This window comes from Colletes latitarsis, chromosome 6, assembly GCF_051014445.1.
Source record: "Colletes latitarsis isolate SP2378_abdomen chromosome 6, iyColLati1, whole genome shotgun sequence".
NCBI lineage: Eukaryota > Metazoa > Arthropoda > Insecta > Hymenoptera > Colletidae > Colletes > Colletes latitarsis.
Genome location: NC_135139.1, coordinates 26,683,346 through 26,696,270, shown reverse-complemented (window position 1 = coordinate 26,696,270; position 12,925 = coordinate 26,683,346). Strand labels below are relative to the sequence as shown.

The following is a 12,925-nucleotide window of genomic DNA, read 5'->3' as shown; positions in this document are numbered from 1 at the left end:
GATTGCAATACAATAGTAAATTATCTATTTACATATACACATTTCTATACTATTTTGTGTAATATCGGTCAAATAAAAATACAAATAGTAAAGAAATAAATTATTTATGCGATCAATATTTGGTACGTTTTTTTTTATCACGTGAAAGAATTCAACACCGTTCTCATTCTTTAGTGAGCAAAAACTACCGATCTCGCTAGTTTTTACATTTGTTTATTCAATACCTGATGGCGACATGCATTAGATTAACTTAATCGCTTTATCTAGCTATTGTTTTATCTATATATCTCTTCTCGAACGATAAGTTACAACACTTGTTTAATGAATTTTTACGTACGTGCTTATTCGCGTATTTTGATTTTGAAACCTCGAAGCAGTTTCAATAATTTTAGTTATACGAAATTACATAAATTTTAGGAATTACAATTTACATAGAGCAGCTACTTTTATCAAGATTTGAACAGTTAGTCTTTTATTAGAATAGTACGATTACCTTGAATGTAATTTTTATTAATCTAATCCCTTTTTTCCATTGTCTCATACAAAATACTTGAGTTTGATCAAATGCTAAGTTTAAATGCACGTGACTTCCATTAATTACTCCTAGGATTTTGATATGTTCTTTCGTATATTTGAAATCTCGATTTTTCCAACTTTTCTTCTTAACCGCAATTTCCACGCCTATATATTTTATTCGATTTCTGTTCATAGCAAAAATATTTAGTCCAATCGATCTGGTCACTTAATCTAATTTCTCATTATATATAAAAGCAGATTGTTTAATAAATAATACAAACATTATTTCAACGCGTATTCAACGTTTTCTTCAGAACTATATATACACACATAACAAATCTAGGTTTACTCCTTCGTCTATGAAATCTCTTATTTTTATTACGAGTGTCATTCTTGTTCTTTTTTAGTAACAAAAACGAAACACTCGTTTTGCATTATTCCATAAGATTTGCGCTATAAATTATTTGTTATATAAAGTCTATCTTAGGTAATATAAAGAAAATAATACAGTTTAAAGGAAGTTGCGTATTCAAGTAAATCGATTTTTTTCTCTTTTCCATGATGTGTGTATTTGTGTGTGTGGGGTGTGAGTGTGCGTGCGTGCGTGTGTGTGTGTAGTTTTTTTATATTTGGCAGTCACAATACAAACCACATTTGATTTGTAATATGTCCCACATTTATATACATTTGAAAGAAGACGAATATGTATTCCAGGAAGTTGCACCAAAAGTACGTGTCCGTTTATAATTATTTCTCTTTTTTAAATGCAACAATAGTCGTATAATTTTGTTATCTCCTCGAGTCACGTTCTCGTACATTAGCTCATCTATAACAAGTCTTTGTTAAAACATTTGTCGCTACTTTCTCTTTATTATAGTTAACAAACAGTTATAGCTTCCCTCTTCTTGATTACGCTCGTGTTACACGTTGATAAAAGATCGAGACAGCCGAACGGATCCTGCAATGTACGATTTCATCGGTCAAACCAATCTTTATAGATTATTTTACGTTAGACAATACCGTGTAATAGAATATAACAAAATACAATAACTAATAATTAACATGTTCGTTTCTTTTTTCTGGTGTGACTAGGATTTCTCCATAGCGGCGTAACTCTATATCTTGTGCCTCGTTACACTTTCCATAGACAATTTCTCAGTTTTGCGTTTCGCATCCGCAAGCTCGACACCTATATCACACACGCGAAAATATACAGTTCTTACTACATCGTTAATTATACCTTACACATACTTTAGTAGGATATCTAAAAATCGTTTCGTGCGTCTTATTAGCCGAACGAATGAATTGTTCTATTCGACAATGAAAAATTATCGTAATACGTAACAATTGTATGATTCACTCAATAAAGTGTTCCACTCAAACCTGGCCACCTAAATCTCTTCTCCAATTGTGGTGATATAACAAATATTTTCTATGCAATTTAAACAAAGACACCAATATATCGAAAAGAATATTTTTTTTCAAGGTCATATTTTCAAGTGATATTTTTTGTATCACCGCAAATGGAAGGGATATTTAGGTGGCTTTGTGAAATACCTTGTATATTATGGAGAAGTCGACGAACGATAGAATTCGTCCAATAAATTAATATAAAAAGAAAAGTATTAAGTTAAAAAGACGACATCGAAAATTGTCGTGCTTCTAATTATATCGAGTTGTTTAATGGACTTCGAAAGCACTCTGGGGCCGAGTTATGCTAATTCAATTATATTGTATTTCAATTACGCAATTTAATTACAATGTAACTGAAATACAATCTAATTAAAATACATTGTAATTGAATTGAATGATAGATCTAAATTATGAATTACAATATAATTGAATTACGATGTAATTCGATCATTTCATAATTACAATTCCTGGAGTAATTCAATTGTAATTCTGCACAACTCTGCTCTGGGGACATTATAGTTTACATCGGTTCGGGACACCTTGCTTTGGCTTCATAAGCGACTAGATACAAAGCCGTAATTTAGATTATCCCTAAAGTGATTTCTGTGCCAATAAACGAAATTACGAATGATATTGAAATGGAAGTTCCTTGTAGCAAAAGCGTCGTACACCGATAAGTTTAAGTGTAACTTGTATACTTCTGTAAAGATCGATTTCCCGTTTTGCGTACTATACTTCAATCTTAAAAAAAAAAAAAAAAAAAAAAAACAAAAAAAAACAGGTATGCAAGACAATTATGATTTCTTAATGCAATAAATCTTACGATCGATGAGAGTTTGATTGTTAAAGTCAACCTGTTCAGCAGCACGCGTGATACATTATGTATATGTCTCTGAAGATGTTAAGTATAGTTTCTACAAATGAAAATTGTTTCGATGTATTTTTTATATATAATTCATTATCAAAATTATTGCAGTTTCACAGAGTATTAGAGCTGGAAAGAAATCTAATGATATTTGTAATACTTTTTTTTTTTCATTTCTATTACGACCGATAGAACTATTCCAATTAATTTGGAAATCTGTATACGTTTACGTTAGTTCTATCGTGAAAAGTGCTCTCTGCACTAACATCATTGCTAACTTAACATTACGCATACTTTGAGTCGCACGTACTGGGCAGGGCAAACTAGGGCAAAAGGTTTTATAAGCATTGCAATATAAAGGAGTCGTGCTAAATTTTAAACTAATCGTTACAATTGAACCGCAAATTTACATAAAATTTACAATACTATTAATCGTAGCGCACAAACAGTACTACTAAAACAGTGTGTACGGGTCAGAGAGAAAACTACTCTTATTAAAATGTCTTATGAAAACAAATTTGTAGAAAAACTTGATTTGCAAAAAGGTGAATATAATCTATAAAAGGATTAATTTGGAGTGCAAAACCTATATTATGCTTCATAGCGTCGCGTTTACTTTAAAGAATTCGCTATCTTCGATATTTGTACACAATAATTTTTCCAAGATGATACTAAAACTTTCATTCTGCCCTTACCTGCCCTATCCACATGATTGTGCCTTACTTTCTGATAACATATTTAACTGATTCCATTTTTTGGAACATTTATATATGATTTTCATTCTTCTTTGGATATCAAATTCAAAATTGTTACATTATACATTTACAGTAGCTAATCTGTTTAAATGTTTATCAATAGCAGATTTATCACAGTGGTATATTATTGTATTCCTCGGGTTGTATATTTCATCTGAAATAGTATTTTATATTTTCATCAATATGATGACATTGGTTTCTCACATATTGCGTTGTTCCCTAAACTATACATAATACGAAGTTTTTACACTTTAATACTAACTGACCTGAGTTAATCGTCCCACTCATCATCATCACTGGTTTCACTAGTCGATTCATCACTTTCACTATGGATTGCACTCGATCGCTCAGCAAGAGCCCTCGACAAAGCACTAGCTAATCCTCCTTGAAATATCGGAGGCGTCTTAGGTTTTACTTCGTTCACAACAGGCCTTAATTCAACTCCTTGACGAATTTGTTCCAATAAAGCATTTCTAGAATCCCCTGGAACGGGGATCTCTTTTTGTTTTATTTCGGATTTATCGACTTTCTGCAACACAAATTCAAGTTTCATTTATTAATTATCAAGTCTCGTAATCCATTGACGCTGAACGTTTATAAGCAATTACCGCAAGCAATTAACCCAATTGTATCATTGGCATATTTATACGTGCAATTTTCCTGGCCATTATCACGAGCGTATATTGTATACGCACATTCACATCGTGACTGAAGCGATGGCTAAGAATAATCACCGAAATGTTAAATTCAATAAATAAAAATTTGGTAATGAGAATATATAATTTTTTATTTTTTCGTACGTTACAAATGAGTCAACTAATCGATTGTTCACGGTCAAAGGATTAACGACAAATAAAATTAAATTAAATGAATAAAAATATTCGATTTCAATACTAACTCTAAGTGTAGTGCCACTTCTGATAGATTCCATGAGCATCGAATGAGGGTCAGCATTTTCTTCGTTATTATTATTACTAGTATTATTATTATTATTATTCTTAGCACTTGTATTGAATGTGCCTTCATCTGTGTTAACTAAATTAGGCAATGGTGGTGGAGGTGGAACAGGTGCGATTGAATTGGTCCTGGAAGGTGGAGCTAGAGCTGGTGGAGGTGGCGGCGGGGGCGGTGGAAGTGATGGTACAGCGGTTAAAGAAGGTGGAGGTGGCCGTGATGGTAATGTTCTATGCACCGGTGGCGCATTAGCTGGTGCGCTCGGTGGTGTTGAAGGCGCATTAAATCGATTTGGAGGTAGTGGTGGAGCGCTTCTCGTTTGATGCTATAAAAAAATTTCTTTGTTAAAGTCATTTATCTTTTATAGACAGTTGTACAGTAATATAGGGTTAACTTTAGGGGGAATGAATCGTGGAAAATTAACCGTGCATTACTGTATACGTTTCGTATAATTATCATAAAAAATGTACGAACAGGTATTGTTCGCGCAGGAACCGGAGGAGGATATTCCTGTCGTTGAGGTGCTACCGGTAGAGGTTGTTGCTGCGATTGTTGCTGTGTGCTAGGTTTCGAAGTAGAAATGGAAATATCTTCTCGAATAGCATTCATGCCACCGTTCTTTTCGATAAATTCATAAATAAAATTACGCGTGTCCTGATTCTTGAATTGGTATTCCGATACACCCACTTTATCCAGAAAAATTTTCAAGTGCGGATCATCCGGTTCAAATTCCAATCCCTTGGATTCAATATATCTCAAATGCGATAAATGTCTAAAAATGTTAACAACACACATACATTTATCAACGATAATCAAAACGATATTGTTCATCGATATACTTTAGATAAATTTCGAACCTAAAATTTGATGGAGGACCTATATCATCTTTTGTTAATTTTCGTTTAGCCTTGTCGCGTTTTTTCTTTTTAGTTTTGTACATAGAACTACTTGAAGCACTTCTATTAACACCAACTGTGGTCGGAGTTCCGTTTAATAAATTAGAGGTTGAACCTGTACTAAATGCAATCGGCGATGTATTACTCTGATTCCCCCATGGTAATGTTGCACCATGTTGAGATTCTATTTCCACTTTCGACCGTCTCTGTTGCCTTCTTTGACGTTTGGCATTCAGTTTACCAAGAAGAATGTTTCTGAAAACAAATAATGCATAGTTTATTTCTTTACATCCTATACTTCTATGTACATATTAGTTTGTACAGTAAGTCCGTTCGCGTCGACGATGTTATTTTAATAATACATAAATCGTGTGCATGCTGGAACAAAATAGTAAACATGTCTAAGAAAATTGCAAAGTTAAGGCAAAGAATTAAGAATCACGAAATCAATAATACTTTAATTGTTGCTTTTATTTAAAGGTTTAGTATGACCTACCTTAGTGTAACAGCATCTGTTTCACTTGCAAAATTAAAAGCAGCCATACAATCTTCAGCCTCGAATGTATGGAAGTACGTTAATGGTGCTTTATAATCCATTGCATTATAAACTTCATGTTCCCATAACATTGCCTTCCTTTGTAGGCAATACAAACGAAGAAAGAAACTACGTTTAGGATTATCCCTTATCAATGTTATAATACCTGTAGTTTTCTTTATCCATTCTTTGTGCAAGGGTGATTCAGTCAAATATAATTGAATAATTCCTGCTGCTAAACACTGCAAGAAACATTATATATAACAAATTATTATTAAATCCCTTTACATTTAATGTTCCAATAATGACTATTCTATTAATATTTATTGTAAAAGTACAAATAATTGATAAAATAAATATATTAAATATATATAGGTGCAATAGAATGTTGATCTACAAATAAATTAAGTTGTATGACACAGAAATGTATCCAAGAAAATATAGCATGATTGCTTGGTAGAAAATTCCTGCATAGTTATGAATTCCCTGATGTCATTCGATTCATTCATGACTAATATGTAACTTTCAAGAATATGAACCTATTCTTACAATGTAATTCTATACTTAAAGGATCATAAATAACAGCAATTTTATATAATAAGTGTACATAAATTAAAAAACATAACAATTTGATACTGTTTATATTTTATATTGTCTGTGGTTGATGATACTTTGAAACATTTGTTGATTCCTAAAAATATGAAGCAAAACTTTGCAGTTATATTTGAGAGTAAAGACAAAGTTTGTCCACTTGAAAATCTTTAAACGCACGATGTCATTAACAACCCTAAATAAAATTACTAATTCGACGAATTTAATAATGCAAATCCATTTTTACGATATTAAATATGTCGTTAGAAAAGTTTTCTTAACAACGTGTAACTTGCGTATAATATTGTATTAATTACGATCGCGACGTTCATAATGCCAAAGGTATTCAGAAATAACGTCAAGACCGAGATGACAGTACATGTTCGTCTATATCCGTCGATCGACAAAATTTAGGTCAAAATCGGTACGTTGAAATGACAGTTTTAATAATTGCGGATAAAAATGTGTTGTGTGATTAATTCGTTACCTGGCACCGATTTCCTATTAATTGGAAGACCTGCTCATTTTCTTCCGGTTTCAAAAGTGTTGAGCCTCTGTGTTTGTCCATGGTGCCCGACTTCATTTTTAAACAAGGTTAGGTTCTCGCACTAATCGCACCGTGATATTTCTTGCTACACTCTCTCTCAATCAATAAATTCTCTTTCATTATTTAACATCAACATGTCCGGTTTTTGTGCATTTTTACATGTCGAATATACAAATCGACCGTGAAATCCACAGGATAAAACGAACCAAACACCACCCACCAAAGCTATCTCCGATACTATCCTCACAGGAAACTCTACCAGTCAGTGATGACATTTTCATCTATCCGGTTCAATGTTCCGCGTTTCCTCATTCGATATCTCCTCGCTTTTAAGGGAGTATTCTCATTGGTAAACGAAAAGAATAGTTTTTGGGAATTTTTTGCAAGGAAAATATAAGCACGAATAATTTTAGATTTTAATGTAAGGTTGTAAAACATATTTCCTATCCTCTGGCATTTTTTACAATCTGCTTGTAAGGCCTACTGAAATATAATCTGCGAAATAAAAATCTCCCCTTGGCTTCACAAAAAAAAATCAAATTCTTATTTATTAAGAGTATACTGACTATTGGAATTAGAATAAATATTGTAGGTTGAAAATACTTAAAATAGCGTCCTTCTAGATACATGACACCAGTGTAAATGTTCTAAATACGCGTACATTTGTGTGCAGGGATATGAGTGCATTTGAATTTTAAGCGCGTCTTGTTTATCCTTCGTTGTCGCTATAATCACAAACTGCAAATGGCCACGGGTGCAATTCACGTAGTCTCAGAAATGCGATATCAAGCAGAATCTTATTTTACATGCAACATAGCATTGTCAATGATGATAGCGCAACAGTGATTATCATTACGTGTGTATATTATTGATAGTAGAGTTATTCGCGATTTTCTTAAGGTCGCGTAATTGAGTTTTCCGCGGGAAAATAATGTCCGGATACCGAAGAGTGAATTACTACGAACTGTGCAGATTGTGTACCAGCAGCGAGGGTAATAAAATGAACATTTTTCGAGAAGAAGGTCGTAGACGGCAACTTCAAACAAAGATTCAAACGTGTTTACCTATACAGGTGAGGGTTTTTCAGGAAACGAGTTTTCGAATGCCAAATAGGCTATCTGCTGTGGATGGTTTCCTGTATCAATAAGCCTTGATTCGTTGCGTGGTTTCATTTATTCAGACAATTGCTTTGATCCGAAAACTAGTGTGTAAAATTTCATTAATACTTCAAGGTTTTGGAAGAGGATTCGTTACCAAAAATCGTTTGCCATGAATGTATAAAGAAATTGGAAAATTTTATTGAATTTAGAGAAACAGTTGTAAGTGCAGAGGGTATGCTAGAATCATATTTCACGTCTTTACGATTCTCGGAAGATTTTTTAAAAGAGGGTAAGGTTTATGTAAAAAGCACAGAAAAGGATAGACCGACGACACCTGAAAGTGAAGCATTAAAGTCGATAGAAAAAGCATCGCCTTCTACTGGAAATCAAATAATTACCAACGAACAACATGTGCAGCATCAACAGCCTGTTGTTGTTAGTAACATAAATGCTTCTAATATACAAATTATTAGCGGAGTTCAAGCAAGAGTCCAACAATACAAATGTGCCATGCAGGTTTGTTAAAAAAGGAAATTTTAATAATAAACATGAATTTTTTTACATTGTTACATTTTCATATCTATTATTCAAAGTTTAATTATTCATGTATTGTTTTTATTTCAGTTATTAATATACGAGGCATAATATTGCAAATAGAAGTATTGTTATTATTTTCATATAATAAGTTCTTATTATATTTAGTATTATAGGAACAACGAGCGTTCGCTGTGTAATTAATAATAATTATGTATTTTAGGTGCAACCAGGTGGTATGGCATCTGCTGTTGTGGAAGCAACAGCAGAAACACACTATAGTTATCAACAACAAACTTCACAGCAATTATCACCTCAATCAAATGAAGCACAAAATCAAATTAATGAACAACAGAGCCCGACATCCCAAATTCAGCAACAAGTGCAAAATCAAATACAGAATCACGGTCAAATAAATCAACAAATACAGTCACAAAGACAAATCTCACAACAGATGAACCAGACAGCTCAGATTTCTCAGCAGCAAAATCAAACTCAAGTTGGTCAACAACAACAACAGCAGCAGCAGCAGCAGCAGCAGCAACAACAACAACAACAGCAGCAGCAGCAGCAACAACAACAGCAGCAGCAGCAGCAACAACAACAAAATCAGTCGCAAATAACACAACAGATTGAACAGTTACAAAGACAGCAAAGAGAATTTGAAAAACAGCATAGACAGCTTCAACAAATTGAAAAGCAACAAGTTCAAATCACTACACAACAGGAATTCCCTATTAAACAGGAAGAAATCATCTTGAAAACAGAACCTGACTCTATGCAAAATCAGCAAATTGTTCAAAAAGTACAACCAGAGGCTCAAAAAGATGAAACTGCGCTGCAAAATGTACCAAATTTCACCACCGTGCACGCTGCGCCAGAAGTATTCTTAAATTTGGGATTTAAAGATGCTCCATTGGTCACGCAAACTATTCGGGAAGACTCAAAAGAATTCAAAGATTATGGGAAAACAGATGATGCGATCTCTCGTAATTCCATTGGACAGATCTCAGAGTTTCTGAAAATCAAATCGACGCCCGAACCAACATCTTTAATAACCGTGAATCCTCAAGTAATTTCGCAAACCAGAGATACTACTTGCAAAGATTGTGGTAAAACTTTCTCCTCCTTAACTCTTCTGAACAGTCATAACTGCTCCAATGCATCGTTCAATTCAAGGTCTAGTTTACTTCAAACTCTTTTAACTGACACCTCTGACGGTGGAAATAAAGAAGATCCTTTACAAATTAATAATAATTCTTTTAGTTGTGATGTGTGTGGTAAGCCGTTCAAACGAAGAGAGCACCTATACCAGCATCGAAAGTTACATACTGGTGAACGTCCATTTGTGTGTACCACGTGTTCGAAAGCATTCAGCCGCAAAGAGCATTTGGTTAGGCATTTGGTATCTCATACAGGTGAAAAGATGCACGAGTGTGAAGTGTGCGGTAAGAGCTTCTCCCGGAAAGACAATCTCCATAAGCATCGTAAAACGCACGGTGTGTCTGGTCCATACATTTGTGAAACATGTGGAAAATCATTTGTGGTAAAACATTATTATTTAATGCATTTGACGACGCACGCATCAACTACCGGGGATGGTGTAAATTGCCAAGATCCTTTACCGTACAAATGCGATCTTTGTCATAAGGCATTCTCTGTTAAACAATATCTTACCACTCATAAACTTAGGCATAGATCAAAGAATAGTAATAATTCTGGGCAAAATACTGTAAATGGTCATCAATCGCAACAATCTAATACGACGAATGATACGAACATAGTAGGAAATAATGTTGCTAATTCTGGAAACCTAAGTAATAATAACGGACAGTCTGATAATGGATCGACGGTCGAGATGCAAACTGTTATTGACAAAGCCGAAGAACCAAATGGTTCATTCAATAACCAGTACCATAGTAATATACAAGAGTTTCAATGAGATAAGGGGAAGCGTGTCTATTATGTTCTCTTGCCGAACGGTAACAATCACAAGATTGTTGTTGTGTAGGCAAGAGAAACTTTTACGACGCGCCAGAATATTTTTTTAAGTAAACTTGCCATTATTCGAGAACAAAAGTTTTTTCTACTTTAATACAGTCTAAAATGAATTTAAACATTATTATTTTTACTGTTCGTCATTTTCTTGGCCAAAAAGTAATTTACAGTGGCTTAAAAGCTTAATTGTGAAGTAATATTGTGTATATATTTTGCCAGTAAAGTATTACATGTATGAAATGCATGCTATGGTTTATATACGAATGAACACTTATTTAACATTGAAAACAAAATATGTGCTGCAAAATTTAAACGTATATAGGTAGTCATGAGGTTGTTCCAATACCTGATTAGATTTATATGTCAAGCTCCATCAGCTTCGAACATAAATCACGTCAAATCAGTATAATCAGAATACTATATAAAAAACATTTATATATTCTTTTAGTTGCTTTTACTATTAGAATTAGATTAATATGCTAAGCAGAGATTGTGTTTCTTACAAATTTCGTCTGATATAAAAAATATTTATTATATATTTTCATTGATAATTATTGAAACAGGGGAATAACCATTCCAGGAAAATAATTAATGATATAATCTTGAATTAGAACTTGAGTTCTAAACGATAAAATTTGGTGCGAGCAAAATTAATTTTATGTTAGTTTTGTGCAATATTTCTATACGTTAGATATGTAATCGGTTATCGAGATTAACGAAGTACTTTCATTTTTTAACCAGTGATTGTAACAATCTATGACCATTTTACAAAGTATTTAAGAATTACATGATTTGTATGTAAACTTAAAATACAAAACAAAATCTAAGACCAAAGAAATTTATATTATGTATAAATTGGGTGAATAATATTGAAGTAGAGATATAAATATTAAGGTATGATCAGGCATGGCCTAGCCTGATTAACTCCATTATAATTAAAACATTGGTTAAGCGTGTATACAACATATATTGCATAGTACTTTATGATATGTACAATGAGTCGTTTTCTGACATATGAGAGTGTGCCATACAGTGAACTTTGGGGAATAAGTGTATGTGAAATTACTATAATTATCTAAAATTTCCTTACATTTATAGCATATATTGACCAAACTGAAGAAAAGTTAAAAGAATTTCTATTTGTTGGGCCAAGTTTAATTTAATTACATCTATATGTAATTAGAATATATTACTAATTTAATTATATTTTTTTTCATTCAACTTTTTCATATAACAAGACTAAGAACAGGGGACAACTATATAACTGCAACCAACTAAATGTTCCCGGTGTATCGTATTAAAACATTGTCTATCTACTTATTAAATTTTGTACTTGTGCACACTAGATGTAGATATAAAAAATTCATAATGTACTCGAAAATCACTATTGTTTGTTAAGGTATTTAGTTTGTGTACACCTTTTTCACAATGTTCAGTGCTACGTGATAAATATTGATGACAGGTATAGGTCGCACAATTTATATGTTGTACGTTACAGTATGCAATAATATTCATTGTTTGCTGAAATAAATACAAAACTTTCATTCGAGTGTGAATGTAAATTTGTTATTGGATATACAATAACAAAGTTTTGTTCTCACAGAGTAAACGTCTTAAGGTATAAGAAAAGTTTCCATAGTACAAAAAATTTATTTTAATTACTGGTCAGACTTTATTTTATCATAAAGTCTTGTACATATACTGAAACAGAAGTAATGAATTTAAGACTGTGTTTCTATATCACCTAGCGCTAGGTGTACGTTGGAGGTACATAGATTTATAGTAATAACATTGTACATAACATGGTCCAGTGAGTAAGACAAAAAACTGTTAGTGCGCTGTTCCTAAGGAAATGGTATTTTCTGCGAAGCATGAGAATGCCTATACTCATATTGAAGTCTTGTAAAGTAGATATTAAATCCAAAGATACAGTGCTTTTATTACTTACATACTTTGTGCCTAATTGTAAAAATCATGGAAGACACATATTTTAAACATTTATGTATAGAATCATACAAGTATCTTACTTTTCAGTAGCCACTTGATACGTGTAACTCGCAGCAAAATGACATTAAGTAATTGCTCAGACACAATTATTTTCGTAATTTCTACTTCTAAGTTTCTTCCCTTACATTGTATATATTTCCCAACCAATGCTATATTTAAATATATTATAATAAATTAAAGAATCCTACTTTTCTTTTTATTTAATCTTCCTGTG

At 32.7% G+C, this 12,925-nt stretch overlaps 2 protein-coding genes across 9 annotated transcripts; one reads left to right on the top strand and one right to left on the bottom strand.

Moving 5' to 3' along the window:
* Positions 1-227: 227 nt before the first annotated feature.
* LOC143342495 (uncharacterized) lies at positions 228-7,342 on the bottom strand. Of its 5 annotated transcripts, none has more exons than XR_013079812.1 (8): positions 7,013-7,342; positions 5,896-6,176; positions 5,361-5,654; positions 4,978-5,275; positions 4,448-4,828; positions 3,816-4,078; positions 1,537-3,703; positions 228-1,474 (listed from the first exon to the last, which is right to left on the bottom strand). XR_013079812.1 is itself a non-coding variant. In XM_076766446.1 (7 exons), the coding sequence occupies exons 1-6, from the start codon at positions 7,106-7,108 to the stop codon at positions 3,821-3,823; spliced, it is 1,608 nt and encodes a 535-aa protein (XP_076622561.1). In that variant the 5' UTR covers positions 7,109-7,342; the 3' UTR covers positions 228-3,703; positions 3,816-3,820. The 5 variants fall into 5 exon arrangements, 1 of the variants encoding a protein (XP_076622561.1); XR_013079813.1 differs by having other exon boundaries at positions 1,579-3,703; XR_013079811.1 differs by having other exon boundaries at positions 228-1,705; positions 3,490-3,703.
* Positions 7,343-7,796: 454 nt separating this feature from the next.
* Positions 7,797-11,779, top strand: LOC143342587 (uncharacterized). 4 transcript variants are annotated; one of them, XM_076766634.1, is made up of 5 exons: positions 7,800-7,928; positions 8,045-8,144; positions 8,305-8,688; positions 8,930-9,885; positions 9,973-11,779. In XM_076766634.1, exons 1-5 carry the CDS (start codon positions 7,879-7,881, stop codon positions 10,646-10,648), a joined length of 2,166 nt encoding a protein of 721 aa, XP_076622749.1. In that variant the 5' UTR covers positions 7,800-7,878; the 3' UTR covers positions 10,649-11,779. The 4 variants fall into 4 exon arrangements, with proteins under 4 accessions (XP_076622750.1, XP_076622751.1, XP_076622749.1 ...); XM_076766635.1 differs by having other exon boundaries at positions 7,797-8,144; XM_076766636.1 differs by having other exon boundaries at positions 7,798-8,064; positions 8,145-8,688.
* The last annotated feature ends 1,146 nt before the right edge of the window (positions 11,780-12,925 follow it).

Excerpts from the sequence above, each read along its gene's own strand:
- LOC143342495 (XM_076766446.1), bottom strand. The coding sequence starts at position 7,108 with ATGAAGTCGGGCACCATGGACAAACACAGAGGCTCAACACTTTTGAAA. Across the intron at positions 4,829-4,977 it reads TTCCTGCGCGAACAATACCT|CATCAAACGAGAAGCGCTCC; the intron begins GTTCGTACATTT and ends ATTTTTTTATAG. Across the intron at positions 4,079-4,447 it reads GAAGTGGCACTACACTTAGA|AAAGTCGATAAATCCGAAAT; the intron begins GTTAGTATTGAA and ends TTTGTGTTGCAG.
- LOC143342587 (XM_076766634.1), top strand. The coding sequence starts at position 7,879 with ATGCAACATAGCATTGTCAATGATGATAGCGCAACAGTGATTATCATT. Across the intron at positions 8,145-8,304 it reads AAACGTGTTTACCTATACAG|GTTTTGGAAGAGGATTCGTT; the intron begins GTGAGGGTTTTT and ends TAATACTTCAAG. Across the intron at positions 8,689-8,929 it reads AATACAAATGTGCCATGCAG|GTGCAACCAGGTGGTATGGC; the intron begins GTTTGTTAAAAA and ends TATGTATTTTAG.